Source organism: Panicum virgatum, chromosome 5K, assembly GCF_016808335.1.
Source record: "Panicum virgatum strain AP13 chromosome 5K, P.virgatum_v5, whole genome shotgun sequence".
Classification (NCBI taxonomy): domain Eukaryota; kingdom Viridiplantae; phylum Streptophyta; class Magnoliopsida; order Poales; family Poaceae; genus Panicum; species Panicum virgatum.
Genome location: NC_053140.1, coordinates 30,556,911 through 30,574,171, shown reverse-complemented (window position 1 = coordinate 30,574,171; position 17,261 = coordinate 30,556,911). Strand labels below are relative to the sequence as shown.

At 43.5% G+C, this 17,261-nt stretch overlaps 1 protein-coding gene and 1 pseudogene across 1 annotated transcript; both read left to right on the top strand.

Annotated features, from left to right (window-relative positions):
• Positions 1 to 1,659: 1,659 nt before the first annotated feature.
• On the top strand, positions 1,660 to 5,733 carry LOC120707085 (fimbrin-2-like). Its single transcript, XM_039991861.1, has 7 exons — positions 1,660 to 1,895; positions 2,681 to 2,836; positions 2,907 to 3,106; positions 3,569 to 3,729; positions 4,217 to 4,313; positions 4,659 to 4,750; positions 5,118 to 5,733. The coding sequence occupies exons 1-7, from the start codon at positions 1,675 to 1,677 to the stop codon at positions 5,289 to 5,291; spliced, it is 1,101 nt and encodes a 366-aa protein (XP_039847795.1). The 5' UTR covers positions 1,660 to 1,674; the 3' UTR covers positions 5,292 to 5,733.
• A 7,495-nt stretch (positions 5,734 to 13,228) lies between these two features.
• On the top strand, positions 13,229 to 16,966 carry LOC120709842 (annotated as a pseudogene).
• The last annotated feature ends 295 nt before the right edge of the window (positions 16,967 to 17,261 follow it).

Here is a 17,261-nt window from a genome sequence, read left to right as displayed (position 1 = left end):
TGTGGAGCTGTAGATGGAAGCATTAAAAATAGCTGCTCACATACTTAATCGGGTTCTGTCTAAGTCAGTTCCCAAGACACCTTTTGAGCTGTGGAATGGGAGGAAACAGTCACTCAATTATTTAAAAGTGTGGGCTGTCCTGTTAAAGCTAAATTATTTGATCCATAGCAAAAGAAATTAGATTCTAAGATGGTAAGCTGCCACTTCATTGGATACCCAGAAAAGTCTAAGGGTACATATTCTACTGTCCTGGTCGTCACACTAAGTTCATAGAAACCAGGCAGGCTGTGTTCCTAGAGGACTCAGGAGTTAGTGGGAGTTTTCCAAGGAGGGAAGTGAGTCTCGAAGAACTACGGGTTGAGCTTCCTGATCCAGTAGTCCAAGAGCCCACAGAGGTATATCAGTTTGTACCACCTGTCATTCCTCCTGTTCACGTAAGTTGTGCCATGCCATCTACTGCTGCTCAGCAGGAGAACATGGAGCAAATGGTTAGGAACCAGGCGCAACCTGCACCACAAGATCAAATTCCTCAACCTATTCCTCAACTAGTTGCGATTGAACCAGTAAGAAGGTCGCAACGGGCAAAGAGATCAGCTATTCCTGATTATTATGAGACATACTTAAGTGAGGATGTATATGATATCGGGAATATAAGTGACCCTGCCACATTCAGACAGGCAGTGTCAAGTGAGAATTCCACTAAATGGATTGAAGCCATGGAAGATGAACTAAGGTCTATGAGTACTAATAAAGTATGGGATTTAGTAGAAATTTCTGATGGAGTCAAACTAGTAGGCTATAAATAGGTCTACAAAACCAAACATGATTCCAAAGGGAAGGTCGAACGATTCAAAGCTAGGCTCGTAGCAAAAGGGTTCATACAGAAGGAAGGAATTGATTATAATGAGATATTTTCTCCTGTGTCTACCAAAGATTCATTTAGAGTCGTCATGGCGTTAGTAGCCCATTTTGATATGGAGCTACATCAGATGGATGTTAAGACTGCATTCCTAAATGGAGACTTAAATGAAACAATCTTTATGGCACAGCTAGAAGGTTTTGCCATAAAGGGTAAAGAACATATGGGATGCAAATTAAAGAAATCCATTTATGGACTTAAGCAAGCGTCCAGGCAGTGGAACCTTAAATTCGATGAGGTCATTAAGAAATTCGGATTTAAGGAGAATGATGTGGATAGTTGTATCTACGTCAAAGTTAAGGGTGGAAAATTAATAATTCTAGTACTGTATGTGGATGACATACTATTAGCATGTAACGATAAGAATATGTTGCATGAGACTAAGAATTTTCTTTCATCCAATTTTGATATGAAGGATCTTGGTGATGCCTCATATGTCCTTGGCATTGAGATACACCGAGATAGAGCCCAAGGAGTACTAGGATTATCTCAGAAAGCTTATATTGAGAAAATACTTAAGAGATATAACATGGATAAGTGCAACACTTCACCTGTTCCTATTCAAAAGGGCGATAAGTTTAGTCAAGCGCAATGCCCCAATAATGCCCCAATAATGATATTTCCTGTTTCTTGAATTATGTCCTGTTATATTAAGAATGCTAAATGATAGATGTGCACAAACCTGTATATCAGTTTTTCTAGTTTCAACCATAGTTCAGCATGAAGCTCTTTTCTTTACATTTGGAACCTGAAAAATGCAGGACAGTGAAGCGTATGCTTGTCTATTGAATGTCCTGGCACCTGAGTGCAGTGCAAAACCATCCGCAATGTCAGTAAAAGATCTGCTTCGTAGAGCAAGATTAGTCCTTGAGCATGCAGATAGGATGGGCTGCAAAAGATACCTGACTCCAAAAGACATAGTTGATGGTTTACCAAATCTAAACCTTGCATTTGTGGCTCATATTTTCCAGAAAAGGTATGATTTATTTTATATAAATTATCAAAAATCTCATCATGTTTTTAATTTTGTAAGAATCATCTTTGTATTGATATTTTTCACATAGGGACATTAAATATATGCAATGATGTCTAAAAAGTAAAAACTGTGGTTACTGGTTAGCATGTGATACTTGCTACTACCCTGGCTATCATGTTGTAGTAATCATATGAAAATAATATTTATCAAACCAGTTTTTTTTTCATGGCATTATTTTTCTTTTACCTTCTCATTCACTAATATAACTACTTGGGTATCTCCTAGGAAAATTACCAACTCTAACTTATTTTATTCTGATTTAAAAGCAATGTGATTTTGCATAATTGACTTAAATTGAGTGTAATTCGTGCACAGATATGCCTCAAACTCTTCACACATATATATTATCTATAATTCTCAACAAGAAGTTAAATAGCATTCCTAATTTCATATCTCAGCGACAAGGTATGGTGTCTTGTTGAGAAATCTTTAGGCTGGTAGTTAATATGTAACTGTATAAGAATATGTTGAAAAGATCGTAATGCATCTTTTTCCTGTTGCGTTTCCGTTTGATCGAACTGTGTGTGCATTTGTAGAAAAAAGAAAGTTATGTTTTTTTCATTTACTATATTTAGCAGTGTTTGAATGGTTTGGGGTAGCCTGATTGTAAACAATCCGTTTTCATCTTGAAACAAGTTTGGGGTAGCAGTGACAGTGGAACTGAAATCGGCAGTAAACTACTTTCGTTTTCTAAATGTTTTCTCTCTATTCTCCTTTTATTGCAGAAATGGGTTGTCCAAACAAATGAAACGAGTTTCCTTTGTGGATGGACTCTCTGATGATGCTCAAGTTTCCAGGGAAGAAAGGTCATTCCGGCTGTGGATTAACAGCCTTGGAATTTCCATTTACATCAACAACGTATTTGAAGACCTTAGAAATGGGTAGGGCATATTTTCACCATCTTAATGATCAACCTGATTCTGTCTCTGATACTTCATCCTTGAATTGTAGATGGGTTCTCCTTGAGGTGATTGACAAGATTGCTCCTGGCTCAGTTAACAGGAAGATGGCAAATCGTCCGCCAATAAAACTACCGTTCAAGAAAGTTGAAAACTGCAACCAAGTTTTGAAGATCGGAAAAGAATTGAAGTTTTCCCTGGTGAATATTGCTGGAAATGATATTGTCCAAGGGAACAAGAAACTGATATTAGGTAAGTTACCAGTTACATAGATTATATCTCAGCAATATAGGGGTTCCTATAAAAGAGTGATTATATTGCTTTTGATTTTGCAATTAATTTGTAGGTGAATAAATGATCATAAACTGTGCCTGTACAAGTTTACTGTCAGTTTTCAGTTGCACTCATGAAGATAGAGCATGCCAATAAAACTACAATGTATGGATGTCACATAAGCTGTGCCTGTACAAGTTCACTGTCAGTTTTCAGTTGCACTCATGAAGATAGAGCATGCCAAAATACAGAACTGTTTAATGATGATATTCACATTTGAAATTCTGCAATTCCTATCATTGGGAAGCATGGAATACAATGAATCTTTTTGTTCAGGTTTTATATGGCATGCATCTGATTTAGTTAGTTCCCCATTGAACATATAGCCTTTCTATTGCAACTTTTGATTGACCATATAATGAAATGGTACATTTATCCCAGCTTTTCTATGGCAATTGATGCGGTACAACATTCTTCAACTACTGAAGAATCTTAGATTTCACTCAAATGGAAAAGAGATCGCAGATAATGACATATTGGTATGGGCCAATAAAAAAGTAAAAGATTCTGGAAAGCACCAATCTCGTATGGAAAGTTTCAAGGTACATACCATTCAATATATTTCCTATTGTGCATCACTAATTCTTGATAATTGCATCATTAGTAGTAGTTAAGTTGCTTAATTGTTTATTCTTTGATATGCCATCATATTATAAATTGTAGATAGTGAAATATGCAACTGTATAGCTTGTGCGCTTATCTAAGTGGTCATAAGGTGGATAAACTTCCGGAACTATTTTGAAAAGCTTCAAATAATTGCATCACTAGCAGTTAAGTTACTTAGCTGTTTACTCTTGATATGTAATCATATTATAGGTTAGTAAGTTAGTTGCTGTTAGTTAGTTAGTTAGTTGGTTAGTTACATTGCAATGCTATAATGCTGGCCTTGAAGGGCCAGTATTTATGTAGCTGATGTTACTATCAAGTCCAACAAGGCACAAAAATTGTATGATGGTTTCATGCTGAACGTTTTAACTACAACTGTCTATTGTTATGGTTCATGCATCAAATTACATTTACTAACTACAGGATAGAAGCCTTTCAAGTGGCACCTTTTTCCTTGACTTACTAAGTGGTGTGGAGCCTCGAGTTGTGAATTGGAGCCTTGTGACGAAAGGAGAAAAAGGTTCATCTCTTTCTCTTATGCTTCTGCAATTTTTGGATCTCTATATGTTCTCATTAACCCCATATTTCTGTTCATTTATTATGATATGGAATTAAGAATCTCCATCTCATGCAAAGTTAGCACACCCACATTGCTTAGGTTTCTACTTTTATCTTAATTACTACCTATTTATCGTACTTCTTGCATTCAGCTACTCTACTGGCATAGAAGCTACCTTTCACTGTCATTTTTGCTAGTTTTCCTGACAACAATGTCATGTCAAGTCACCAGATTAAATGAATGCATACCGTACATGTTTGTCAAAGCCTAGTTCGTCAAAATTTTAATTTTCTTTTTCTGTAATAGACGAAGAGAAGCAAATGAATGCTTCATACATCATTTCCGTGGCTAGGAAGCTTGGTTGCTCCATTTTCTTGTTGCCAGAAGATATATTGGAGGTAATAAATTTGATTGAGTAAATTTAATCTGCCATTTTATTTTGTAATTTATAGATTTTTCTGATGAATTATTGTTTGTAGCAGCAATTAGATTGGTGTGTTACTGTAAAACATCCATTCGCATTCACTTTGGTTGGTGTGTCTCTTACTCTAAAATATCCATTTGCTGCATTCACAACTACTCTAATTTTCATTTATCAATTCAGGCTGGTTAGTGCTATTACAATTCAGGCAGACAGTGTTATCCCAAATTCAGTTCATGGTGTTGTCCGTAAACAACTCAATTCTTTAATAAAATATCCTAATTTCTCTTGTGATGTCAAGTTGGTTACGATCTGCAATATTGTTAATGTTTAACTTCTCTCAGGTGAAACAGAAAATGATGCTAACTCTGACAGCAAGCATCATGTACTGGTATTTGAAAAGGCCAACATCACATTCATTAGACTCTAAAAATGGGTGTTCATGTGAGACAAGCTCCACCACAACTTCAGACGATTCTGCATCTGAATCATCATTCGATGACAACGCAGCTAGATAGAAGTGCAAGGATCATGAAGCGAAATGATCCATCTTGTCTTTTTGAAAACTTGAAATACTCCTCGTCCCAGCGGCGGTGTTGACTGTGTTCTTGATTCGTTGCTGTAATTTTAAGAGCAAATGCATTCAAGACGGAGAGAAGGGAAGCTATAAAAAGCTTTGTAGTGTTTATTTGTGAGTTTTGTAGTGTGAAAATTTGATTGGGTGAGAGATTGTGTAACATCCTGTAAATATTGACACAGGTAGCCTACATTTGTAAAATTATAGTGACAGTGGATTGCTAGAAATCCACAGAGTTTGGTTTTCTTGGGCATTTTTGCTTTGAAGGACAAGATACCGCCGGTTCTAGTTTCGGCTAGAACAAGTTGCGCACAATAAATCTGTGTTCTAATTAGGATGTTAAAACATTTAATAACATGCTTATTTAAAGAAAATAAACGTAAGAACATGGAGATGCCGACCCGTTTTGCATTCCAATTTGTGGTCATATACAGATTTGCACATGCTTTGTCCTCCAAATGTATTTCGTTCTAGATTTCAAATCTGTGGTCAAACATTTTATGTATTTGTGCTTTTAAAGTAAATATTTTCAATAAGTTACTGATGGTTAGGGTTTTAATACTTTTGGGGAAAGAACTTTGAGGAAATTATTAGGTACTGTGACCAAAGGAAGTACTGTATGTTCCTACAGCTCTCTGGGGTGTCCACAGTGTGGATTGAAAGTTGTTGTAAGTAATCTTCTTTATCACTTAGTTTGAAGGTATAGATTAAAGCCTGAAACAACTTGAATATCCAAGTTAACTAAAGCATGCTTAATGACACAAGCATCACTCTAGGCCCTTGGGCTTGACATGTGTTTAACAAGTTACAAGTACTTAGTGAAAGTGTCCGATGTTTTAGTTTGTATTAAGTCAAACTTCTCTAAATTTCATCAATAAAATTGTTTCTATATGCTGCAAAGAAATGGCTATTATTATTTATGAGTTGTGTCCATCCCATGATTTTTGGACGGGAAGATTACCGCCTGGTATTGCCTGCTAGCGTCCTGTATAATTCCTCCACATAACCTTTGAAGCAGGGAAGAAGCCATTCCCTGCTCGATTGGAGGAAGAATATTCATTTGCTATTTAACTCATTTGTAATTTGACATGTGCCCCGGTCCAAAGGCGAGATCCTTCCTTGGAATGCAACAACTGCAGCTTTTTTTTTTCAATAACAAGACAATTGCAGCTTGAGCATGCAGTGCTCAGCTTCGTCGGTTAGTCCGCATCTAATGGAAGGATTAGCGAGACGACCTGACCTAACAAGAGCCTAAGTTGGAGTCACTTTTGAGTTAAGTCCGGTCTGGTTTGCCCGCTAAACCGCTCTGGCGCATCTCTTGTTTCACGGTCTCACCTCGACACCTCCAGGCCGCGTGGGCAAATGAGGCTCTTGATTTCCAGGATTATTGAGAGCTAAGCGACAGGGCAAGTGCAGGCCCCTACTCGTACGTGTGAAAGGCTGACAATGGCTACTTCCAAGTACGACGCGCTGGACCCCGTGGTACGCTCGTTGTCGTTGTCGCTGCTCCCACGACCCCCACGGCCCGCCCGCGCCCGCGTGGTGATGGACCTGTCTTTCTTTTTTTTTGTTTATTCCCTCTCACGTAGAATGGTAGAATACCTTGAATTAGATGAAATTAGCCGATTTCTTGACCAGCTGAAATCGTCCAAAGGAGCTCCTGCAATCCGTTCGTTAAACTTCTCACTCACGTGCTGATCGGCGCCTCCTCCCATGACAGAAGATGCCCGCGCGGCCGTGCCACCCACTCTGCCCTTCACGGAGCCTTTTTGCCTGATTGGCTCGTCGCCCCTCGCCCCTAAAACCACGTTTGATCGCTCAACAACTACCACGGACGGGACGTAATCGTCGTTGCGGTACAACACCGTTGGTAACCCACTTACCGATTAACTACGCCGTAGCCGTCGTAGGGCGGGCAACGGGCGATCATTATGGCTAAACTCAACTCAATCGTGCCGTGCCGTGGACCGTGGTGTATGGCTCAATGTACGGCGGGACCGGCCTGCTGGCTTTGACATTCGCTGGCCGCGCACAACGGGCAAACGGGCCCACAGTTTCCCTTCCCCACCAAACTTGCACCACGTCCAAATTGGTTCCCTTGATAAGTTGATATAGTACTGATATTGTACCGTGCATGTTTTCAGCTCACAAAATATATTTCTGATGTATGCATACCAAGCAACCAGCAACAATTTATGCACGACGCTACGCTTAATCCAACTGGTATTTGGCAATTTGTTGTCGGGGATTGCCCTTCTTGCTAGTGCAGGTGAATGTGTGAAATTAAAATCTGCCAATATTTGTAAGTTTTGTTCAAAAAAACATCAGTGACAAGTAAAACCAAGGGTAATCTTCTTTTTTCTTCCCTTTTGTGTATCCTTGTCAATTTTCTGTAGACATAACTGTCGAGTGGACTAAGAAAACATTCTAGTACCTGCACAACAAAGATTTGCAGGGAGTAATCAATCCAAAAATGGCCCCCAAAAATAATTTCCTATGATCATAGAGCGTGACAGCACATCTGAAACGGCGGCCTCCAAGAAGAGTAAATTCCCTCTATGCCATTGTAAAATTGAGGTGATCCCTTATATGCCATTGAAAATTAGCTCATCCCTTCTATGCCATCGTTTATAATTTCTCATCCCCTACATGCCATTGCTGTTAACTCTCCCTAACAGATCCGTTAAAGCTTATGGCGAAAAGACCAAAATACCCCTACATAGGATGAAGCATATTTCTTACCTTCATTCCTTCCATGCCATTAGAAACAAGAATAGTATATATTGACCTAGTTATTTTATTAGGAGATGGAGGGCAAACATAATGACCGAACAACCCATATAAAGAGATATTAAATATATAAAATTCATTGCAAGCTGTCGGTGGTGTTCATACAACTAGTTTTTGATGCCCAAACATGCATCATTACAAGCAACCAGTGTTGCCCATACATGCCAAAAGTAGTACAGGCCTCAAACTAGTAGCAGCAACCTCACAAGGTTAAGCTCCACAAGGTTCCAGCAAAATAACAGTGCATAGACTAGGTTCCACAGAAGAGGAAGCAAAATATATCACATCAACTTGCAGCCCATACACAATGAATTGCATCAACTAGACATTCAGATCTAGTAGGGAAAGCTTTCTTTTGCTTCTAGTATGTGAGGCAGGGCTATCCTTGTGGGGGGTTGTCTTGCTTCTAGTACCCATCGCTGGACTATCATGTGGCACTGGAACTTGATTCTTCTTCTTCTTTTTCTTTGTTGCTGCCTTCCCTTCAGTCTTTGCCTTCTCTTTTGCTTTCTTCTCTTTTGTAGGCTTCAAGATAGCTGCTGGTGGAGTGCTTTCATGTGTAGGTAGCATTGGGTACTCAATGCAAAGTTGCTCTATCTGGTTTGAGCCACTTCCAGACGTGCACATGTGTTTCATGGATGAGGACAGATTATGATTGTGATATGATCTAAATAGTATTGAATAATTAAGTGGTGCACATGTACCTGAGAGAGTGTCCAGAACCTAAGCTAGCTGAGGCACTTTGGCTGTCATACAAATATATAAGATCTCAGGAATTTATGAAAATGTTCAGAAAACTAATGTACAATGTAAGTGTTCAGATTCTTACCTAGGTGGAAATTGCATTGTTTTTTGTGTCAAGCCAATAGGTACAATGCTGCTCTCACTTGATGGAGATGTAGTTTTCTTCTTTTTGTTTGGTGGACCCCTATATACCATGAACAACAATTAAATAATGTTAAGAAAAAGCAATTGTAGATAACATATGATGGAAAGGCTAAATCAATATTGTAATGCGTACTTTTCAGCTAGAAGAGCTGCAATGTCATCAGGATCACCATCCTTGCACTTATACCAGCGATGGCCATATCCCTTGCAAATAGGGCACTTATGTTTACCTTTGGGCCTTGTGCCTTCACTAGTCTCCGTACAGCCTTTGAACCTCTCGTTCTGTCTTCTACCCACTACAGACTTGATAAGTGGTGGATGCATGAAGAAATCATGGTCAGATTGTGCCCATTGTGCCTTGTCAGTCATGGCAGGGATTAGAGCCCCATATGCAGTTTTGAATTTCTCAACCGAATAATATGTGTCAACATATTTCTCCAAAGGTTCTCTAAGAAATGTGATAAATGCAATGGCATGTTTGCAAGGAATGCCTATAACATCCCATTTTCTGCAAGAACAAGTCCTTTCTTGTAGGTTGACAACACATTTATAGCCACTGCCACCTTTCACAGAAACCTCTCCAAGAATGTCCCCACTTCTCTGTACATTCATATCCAAATTCCTACTTTTCTCCCTCAAATCTTTGATGATGTGTGGCAAAATGGCTCCTTCCATCTTATTTGATATGTCCCTTCTAATATCCCACTTGTCCATAATAAGTTGCCTGAAATTGTCCAACAAGTCATCTAAATTCAAGCCCTTGATCTTCTTTATCCAATTGTTAAAACACTCTGCCAAATTATTTGTGACATAGTCAACCTTGCAATGGGTTGAGAATTGACTTCTTGACCATATCTTGGTATGGTTTTGCCTTATATAATCCATTGATTCTGGAACTGCTTCTTCCATTAGTTTCCAATGCTTCTCAAATAAGTATGGGCTCCAAGAATATGCTGCTGGCCAGAGGTTTTCTTCAAATATCTGCCCTGAATATCTTTTCTTGAAGTTCTTAACTAAATGTAACATGCATTCCCTATGCTCTGCAGTTGGAAATACATCCTTAACCCCTGCCATCACTGCTTGCCTAGAATCTGTACATATAGCTAGGCCTTGTGGTGATCCAATTGCTTCTCGAAGCCTCTCCATAAACCAGATCCAGTTCTCATTTGTTTCCTAGTCAAACACTCCAACGACAACTGGATACATCCAATTCTGTCCATCTACAGTGACTGCACATGCTAGCTGCCCCCTAAACCTTCATGTCAAAAATGTGCTATCTATTGCCAAATATGGTCTACATCCATTGAGAAAACCATCAATGCAAGGTTTCATAGCAAAAAATAGTCTATTAAATCTGATTTGCCCTGCTATTATGTGATGATCAATAACTACAAAGCTGCCAGGAGATACCCTTTCAAACTCTGCCTTAAACCTATACAGGTTATTGAAGTTGCTGTCACAACTACCAAACAATATGTTGTGTGCCAATTCCTTCCTAGCATGCACTCTCTTGTAGGGCACCTCAACCTTGTGCTTGTCTTTGATCCTCCGCTGTAATTCTTTAGCTTTCAAACTTGAATCTCCATCAGCCAATTCTTTACCTGATCACAGATCCAAAATTTGGTTGCGTTCTTCACAACCTTGCTTCTTCTTGCACTTGAACAAGTATGCCACCGTGGATTCTTCTTCACCTAGCATGGTACATACAAGAAAAAATGTCAAATGTAGAAAAATACATGTTAAATCTATGTACTAGCAGCAAAAGTCAAAGTTGACAAGAATAACCAATTACCTTTATTGTGACGTCATCTCTATATGTAGAAGCATGCAACCTCCATCTACATCCTTCTGCTTCCTTCTTTGAACAGTAAGCCCTCAATCTCTCTGGATCACTTTTCTCAGTATTATACTCAAATTCATTCTTTATAGCATGTTGAGAAAGAGCCAACCTAAATTGTGAAATATTGGGATATAGGCTGCCTATGCTCATTGGAGGATCATTTGGATCATACGCTACATTGGGCTTAGGTAGCACAGGATCTTTTCCAATCAGTCCATCCTCTTCCTCATACTCCTTATCAGATTCAGATCCAGATTCAGAATCAGACTCACTTTGCGCACCCAAACCACCACCCTCCACATGTGTTTTAGGAACAACATAGTACATACCTTCATCATGAACTCCCACATGTTCTTTGTGTGGTTTACGATTTGGCAAGCAGCCACCATCATCATCAGATTCATCACTAGGTTCTACAAGTTGTTTGTTAGTTGTTGGCTTACTATGTTGGCTGGATACATGCTCGGTTGACTGGCTTGTTGTTGGCTTACAATGTTGACTGCTTAAAGGCTGCGTTGATTGGCTTGCTGCAGCAAGAGATGGAGCAGCAAGAGATGGGGTGCAAGGGATATCAAGTCCCGCTGAAATTTCTGGATGGCAGCACTCAGCGATCGGCACATCTCTAGGTTCAGTGTATGTAATGGTCATGCGCACCTTCTTACTATCAACATGTTTGCTAAATATTGCAAGAAATTCCTGATCTGTTCTCATTTCTGAATATTTTTTGACATCATCATAATAAAAGACATGCACTATTTACTGGGATCCATGAGGGAATTGATCCACAATTTCTCATACAAAGTCCTTGAAATTGCATAGATCAGAGTCCACGACTTTGCTGAATCTATAGCATGGAATATCCTTCCTACATTTTCTAGGATTGGCTTTGAGATGGATATCTAGCAGAAAACTAGTCTTAGGGTCCATCCTGTTAATGAAGGACCATCAAAATTAATCATTTTTTATTTCAATTTAGACAATTAAGGGATGAAATTGGATAACAAAGTAAAGAACTCACCCTTCAGGAAGCCAATCGGAGTGGTTTCCTTGTGTTCCCATCGTGGCTGGTCAGTGCATGCGCCTGCGCGAGGGGGGCGCACGCGCCACTCGCTCCCGTCACCCAGCGCCCGCGAGGCACGCGCCCCAGCGCTGCGCGCCCGCCCAGCTCCCGCAGGCGCCGCCCAGCGCTCGTGCCCGCACGAGGAGGCCCGCGCGATGGGGCAAGCAGGGCCTGCGCGAGGGAGGAATGGCGCGCCCGCCCCGCTCCCGCAGCCGGCCGCTGCAGATGCCGCCCAGCGCTTGCGCCCGCGCGAGGGGGCACGCGGGGCCCGCGCGAGGGAGGGAACTGCGCGCCGCAGGGACCGCGTGAGGGAGGCGCGTCTGCTTCCCCTCCGGCACCGGCGCGCCCTCGCCCAGCAAGAGCTAGGGTTCGGCGGCAGGGGGATCCAAGCGGGATTGGCGTCGGGGATGGGAGGGGGGTGGGCTCTCGGGGGATAAGGTAACGGAGGCGTATTTTGGTCTTTTCGTCATAAGCTTTAACGGATCAAATTTTTCTTCATCTTACTATGTTAGGGAGAGTTAACAGCAATGGCATGGAGGGGATGAGAAATTATAAACGATGACATAGAAGGGATGAGCTAATTTTCAATGGCACATAAGAGATCACCTCAATTTTACAATAACATAGAGGGAATTTACTGCTCCAAGAACTTACCCGTTTGTTCCCATTCCCATCTCCGTCTCCCTCGCAACTCAAGAGTGCCTTCCCGTCAAGCTTAGGGATGAAAATGGTCGGGAAAACCCCTTAACCGTTCCCGCAACTGTATTTTTTGGTCCGGAACGGAAAAATCGGACGGGAAAACGAAATCGGTATTACGGGATATCGGGAACGGAATCAATCGGTCGGAAGCATGCCGATTACGATCGGGAATCGATAACTCAAAACGGGAAAATAAATACAACCACTTCAAACATTTAACTCGATAAAATAATTACAACTATGCATAAATAACATGGAAACAAGACTCGTATAACTAAGAAACACAAGTAAAGTGAATCACGAATTCACAATTCACGTTGTAACACATGCAAACAACAATTCACGTTTCCAACACAGGTAACACAGCCGACTACGACAAATACGGGAATTCCCGCGGGAATTTTCCCGGCTGAAAACGGGACCGTGAAAACTGTCGGGAAAACACCCCAACCGTTTCCGTTCCCGCCCGTTTTCCCGTTTTGTTTTCCCATTTTCCTATTTTTTCCACGTAAACGGTTTACGATCGGTTTAAACAGTAAACGGAGCCGGTCGGGACAGGATTTTCCCGTCCCATTTTCAACCCTAGTCATGCTAACGGAGAATGCCGATAGGGAAACTGCGGTTGCAGTGCCGCACGGCTCTCGAGGTCAGCTCCAAGCCGGACTAGGAATAGAATAGTCACACCTAATTTTGTTAGGAGATTTCCTGCAGCAAAACCAAACCAAGCACGCTAAAAAAATCGTCCCCATTCTAGGCCGTGTTTGATTTGCCCTAAAAAAATTTTTATAATTTTTTTGGTACTTTGATCACTAATTAAAGATATTAAATAAAGTTTAATTACAAAACCACCTCCACAACTATGGTACTGTAGCAGTTACTTAATCTAACGAGGACTTTGACCGTACGATTGCCGGATGATTAGTCGTGTTTACTGCAGCATCACTGTAGCCAATCATGATGTCGAAAAATTACACCTATACATGAAAAAAATTCACAAATAAATTTCACTTAATACTCCATATATATATATATTCATCTTTTGTGAAAAAAATTTCATGGTATAAACCAAACATGCCCTGGCGAGTCGCGAGTCGCGAGTCGCGACCGCACCAGTAGCTCAGTCATCAGTCAAGCCTCCCCCACCAGCAGCGCCTCCGTCCATCGCTCTGCACACTCCTCGCAGAGAGGAGGCCCAGTCCCCCACCCGCTCGCCACCCAACGCGGCGGGCGCGTCGCCATGGCGCTCCGTCTCCTCCTGCTCCCCTGCTCCTCCTCGCCGCCGCCGACGCGCTCACGCCGGACGGCCAGGCGCTGCTGGCGTTCAAGGCGGCCGTCGTCGAGGACCCCACGGGCGCGCTCGCCAACTGGGACGCCACCGCCGCGGACCCCTGCGCCTGGAACGGCGTCGCCTGCTCCTCCTCCCCCGCCGACGCCACCCAGCCCCGCCGCGTCGTCGCGCTCTCGCTTCCCAAGAAGCGCCTCCTTGCGGCGCTCCCGGCGGCGCCGCTCCCTTCCTCGCTGCGCCACCTCAACCTCCGCAGCAACCGCCTCTTCGGCCCCGTCCCGCCCGAGCTCGTCTTCGCCGCGCCCGCGCTCCAGAGCCTCGTCCTCTACGGGAACGCGCTCGACGGCCCGCTCCCCGACGAGCTCGGGGCCCTTCCCTTCCTCCAGATCCTCGACCTCTCCTCCAACGCCCTCAACGGCTCCCTCCCGCCCTCGATCCTCAAATGCCGCCGCCTCCGCGCGCTCGCGCTCGCGCGGAACAACCTCACGGGCCCGCTCCCCGCCGGCTTCGGCGCCCAGCTCTCCGCGCTGGAGCGCCTCGACCTCTCCTTCAACGGCTTCTCCGGCGCCATCCCGGAGGACATGGGGAACCTCTCCAGGCTCCAGGGGACGGTCGACCTCTCGCACAACCACTTCTCCGGCCCAATCCCGCCGAGCCTCGGGAGGCTCCCCGAGAAGGTTTACATCGATCTCACCTACAACAACCTCTCCGGCCCGATCCCGCAGAACGGGGCGCTCGAGAACCGGGGGCCCACGGCGTTCGTCGGCAACCCAGGCCTCTGCGGGCCGCTGCTCAAGAACCCCTGCTCGCCGGACGCCATGCCGTCGTCCAACCCGCCCCTGCCCAACGAAGGGGACTCGTCCGCGGCCGGTGGCGGCAAGGGGAAGGGCAAAGGGCTGGGGAAGATTGCCATTGTGGCCATCGTGCTGAGTGATGTGGTGGGGATTTTGATCATTGCGCTCCTCTTCTTCTACTGCTACCGTGTTCGGCTCCGGCCTCCAGTTCTAGCGCTACAGTATTTCTCTCTCGCACCACTTTAGCTCCAGCCTCCAGCCACTAGCTAGGTAACAATATTTTTCTCTCACACCACTCCAGCCTCCAGCTCCAGCCTGCCGAACACGGTGAATGCGGCTGCCGGTTCTAAGGGGTCCAGGTGTGGAAAGGATTGTGGATGTTTCAGTAGGGATGAGTTCGGGACTCCATCCGAGCACGCCGAGCAGTACGATCTTGTGGCCTTGGACCAGCAAGTGCGGTTTGATCTGGATGAGCTGCTCAAGGCTTCAGCTTTTGTGCTGGGGAAGAGTGGGATTGGGATCGTGTATAAGGTGGTTCTTGAGGATGGGCTCACCATGGCCGTCCGGCAGCTTGGGGAGGTGGGATTGCAGAGGTTTAAGGAATTTCAGACCGAGGTTGAGGCTATTGGCAAGGTCCGGCATCCCAACATTGTTACCTTGAGAGCCTACTACTGGTCTTTTGATGAGAAGCTGCTGATATATGATTACATTCCTAACGGCAGCCTCTCTGCAGCAATTCATGGTATGTATTCTGTTCGGCAACTCACACTGATGATATTTAACAATGACTTGGCAGTGTCCTCTTCCATTGATTCTACTGTTTCAGGAACAAGTAGTTATATATTTTCTTTTTTTTCATAGTTGTGTTTGTCAGGATCCTAGTATTGCCTGATTCCTAATTTAGTGCAATAGCTGCAGTATGATGGAAAATTGGTACGCGCTTGGCCGAATTTTCAATTGTTTTGTTTTTTGTGATGGTAGTATGTCAAGATTCTGGAATTCAGTTCATACCAACTCCTTTATTTCTATAGGCTTGGAAGAGCTATTGTCTTTTTGTATAAGTTTGGTACAGTTTGGAATCTGGTATCTGTCAAAGGTTGACTTTCTGATATAACCTGTATAGATGTTTTCTTTACTCCGAAATTGAAGATCGTGTGTTACTAATTGGAATAAAGATTGCTGGACTATGTTTTGAACTTGTAGTAGGACATGTGTGGTTGTTTTGAGCTAGTGTCGTGGGTGTTTGCTGACTGCCAGCTCTGGCAAATTGCTATGGCTTTCAGCTAAACCTGGGACGATGATATTCACGCCATTGCTATGGGAGGCCCGATTGAACATCATGAAGGGAGTCGCCAAGGGGATGTCTTTCTTGCATGAGTTCAGCCCCAAAAAGTATGTCCATGGGGACTTGAGGCCGAACAACGTTCTCCTTGGAACAAACATGGAGCCATACATCTCAGACTTCGGCCTCGGGCGCCTTGCAAACATCGCTGGAACATCACCTTTCACGCAATCAGATCGAGTCGGTCTAGAAAAGGCCCAGAGCCAACAATCAGATGCCTCAGTGAGCCCTCTCATGAGCAAAGGGTCATGCTACCAAGCGCCCGAAGCACTGAAGACGCTGAAACCATCGCAGAAATGGGACGTCTACTCCTACGGTGTGGTCTTGCTTGAAATGATCACTGGCAGATCGCCTGCGGTTCTCTTGGAGACCATGGAGATGGATCTCGTCCAGTGGGTCCAGTTCTGCATTGAGGACAAGAAACCATCTGCCGACGTGCTCGATCCTTTCCTTGCCCGGGACTCGGAATGGGAGGATGAGATGATCGCAGTGCTGAAAGTCGCCCTCGCTGGCTCGCTTGTGTTCAGACCAATCCTGAGAGGAGGCCATCGATGAGGCATGTAGCGGAGACCTTGGAGCGCCTTAATGGGTCAAGCTAGAAATTGCTATACCAACTGGTGGTGATTTTGGATGGATACGACCATTGTACAGCTCAATTGTGGCACAAAGATTAGGGGAGGAGGGCATGAAGCTGCACTAGCGTACTCCGGTATGTAACATTATCATTTCCATAGTGCCACAGATTGTACTGGCTGTTACATGTTAGGTAGTAGCTAGCTCAGATAACTAGTTTGCTGTATTTGAGATGGGACTTCCTTGTGCTTGCTCAGTAGTCACATTGTGGGGGCGAGTTAGTTTAACTCTTTTTAATCTTTGCTCTCTGTTATGATTGAACAACATCTTGTAGTGGCATATGAATCTTGCTTGACCATTTGGGCCGTGCTTGTTATGTGTTTGAATCTTGCTCAGTAGTCAGGGGGGAATATTGTGGAAAGAGCTAAAGTGATAGTGGATAAACGTGGTATTCCACAGGTGATATGCTTCCTTTTGATCCCCAACAAAAGGTTTTGCATGGGCCTTTTCCCATGGAAAGCCATGTGGCACCGGCTTGCATTTCTAGCATGAAAGGGCTATGCGATCTGGCTGGCCGCTGGCATGCTCTGCTCACTCTTTGGTTGGTACTGCTACTGGTCTTCGGTGTCCCTTTCCTACT

Coding starts and splice junctions, on each gene's coding strand:
- LOC120707085 (XM_039991861.1), top strand. CDS start 1,675: ATGCAGGACAGTGAAGCGTATGCTTGTCTATTGAATGTCCTGGCACCT. Junction 2,837..2,906: donor TTTGAAGACCTTAGAAATGG/GTAGGGCATATT, acceptor CTTGAATTGTAG/ATGGGTTCTCCTTGAGGTGA. Junction 4,314..4,658: donor TGTGACGAAAGGAGAAAAAG/GTTCATCTCTTT, acceptor TTTCTGTAATAG/ACGAAGAGAAGCAAATGAAT.